At 65.5% G+C, this 623-nt stretch overlaps 1 protein-coding gene across 1 annotated transcript in view; it reads left to right on the top strand.

Moving 5' to 3' along the window:
* The window catches only part of LOC105310404 (kallikrein-11-like), a gene marked incomplete at its 5' end in the record, with an annotated part of 6410 nt that extends 6184 nt beyond the window's left edge, over positions 1-226 (top strand). Inside the window, one exon of the mRNA XM_023526716.1 lies at positions 45-226. Within this exon, the coding sequence (XP_023382484.1) occupies positions 45-226 (182 nt within the window). The remainder of the gene's footprint in view (positions 1-44) is intronic.
* Positions 227-623: the final 397 nt, after the last annotated feature.

The raw sequence follows: 623 nt of genomic DNA, 5'->3' as shown, positions 1-623 counted from the left end.
TGCCCTGCCGCGCGCTGCCCGTTCTGATCCCCTCCTTTGTCCAGCCGCACAGGCGCTGCTCCCCGGAAACGACACAGGCTCGGACCCCGAGGCGTATGGCGCCCCGTGCCCGCGCGGCTCGCAGCCCTGGCAGGTGTCCCTCTTCAATGGCCTGTCGTTCCAGTGCGCGGGTGTCCTGGTGGACAAGAGCTGGGTGCTCACGGCGGCGCACTGCGGAAACAAGTAGGGGGTCCCCCGGGGGGGCCACGGGGGCTGTGGAGGGAGGGGGCGGGGAGGGCCGGGACGCTATTTGAGTGTGTGAGACTCTCCCAGCGCGATGTGGGGGGCGGGGGGATCAGTCCTGGAAGGCTTCCCGTAGGAGGAGAGATGCAGCTGCGCCGTGGCCGCCAGGGGGCGCTGTGGTCCCTCTCGGCGTTTCTAGGCTTGTCTGTCACCTCTGTCCAGCTGATTCCTTTTAAGTGTAGACAGCTGTGTGCAACAGACAGCAGCCAGGGTCAGGTGTGGTTAGGAATTCAAGCAGAACTCAGGGACCCAAACACCTGATCGTTCCTCCCCTGTCCCAAGAATTCAGGTTCCCAGCTCTCTTCTCCCCCACTCACTCCCCCCTCAGACCCGGGAGTCCC

The sequence above is a fragment of the Pteropus vampyrus genome, unplaced genomic scaffold (assembly GCF_000151845.1).
Source record: "Pteropus vampyrus isolate Shadow unplaced genomic scaffold, Pvam_2.0 Scaffold2964, whole genome shotgun sequence".
Taxonomy (NCBI): Eukaryota; Metazoa; Chordata; class Mammalia; order Chiroptera; family Pteropodidae; genus Pteropus; species Pteropus vampyrus.
Note: the sequence above shows the minus strand (reverse complement) of the source record. Positions and strands in the feature narration are given on the sequence as shown.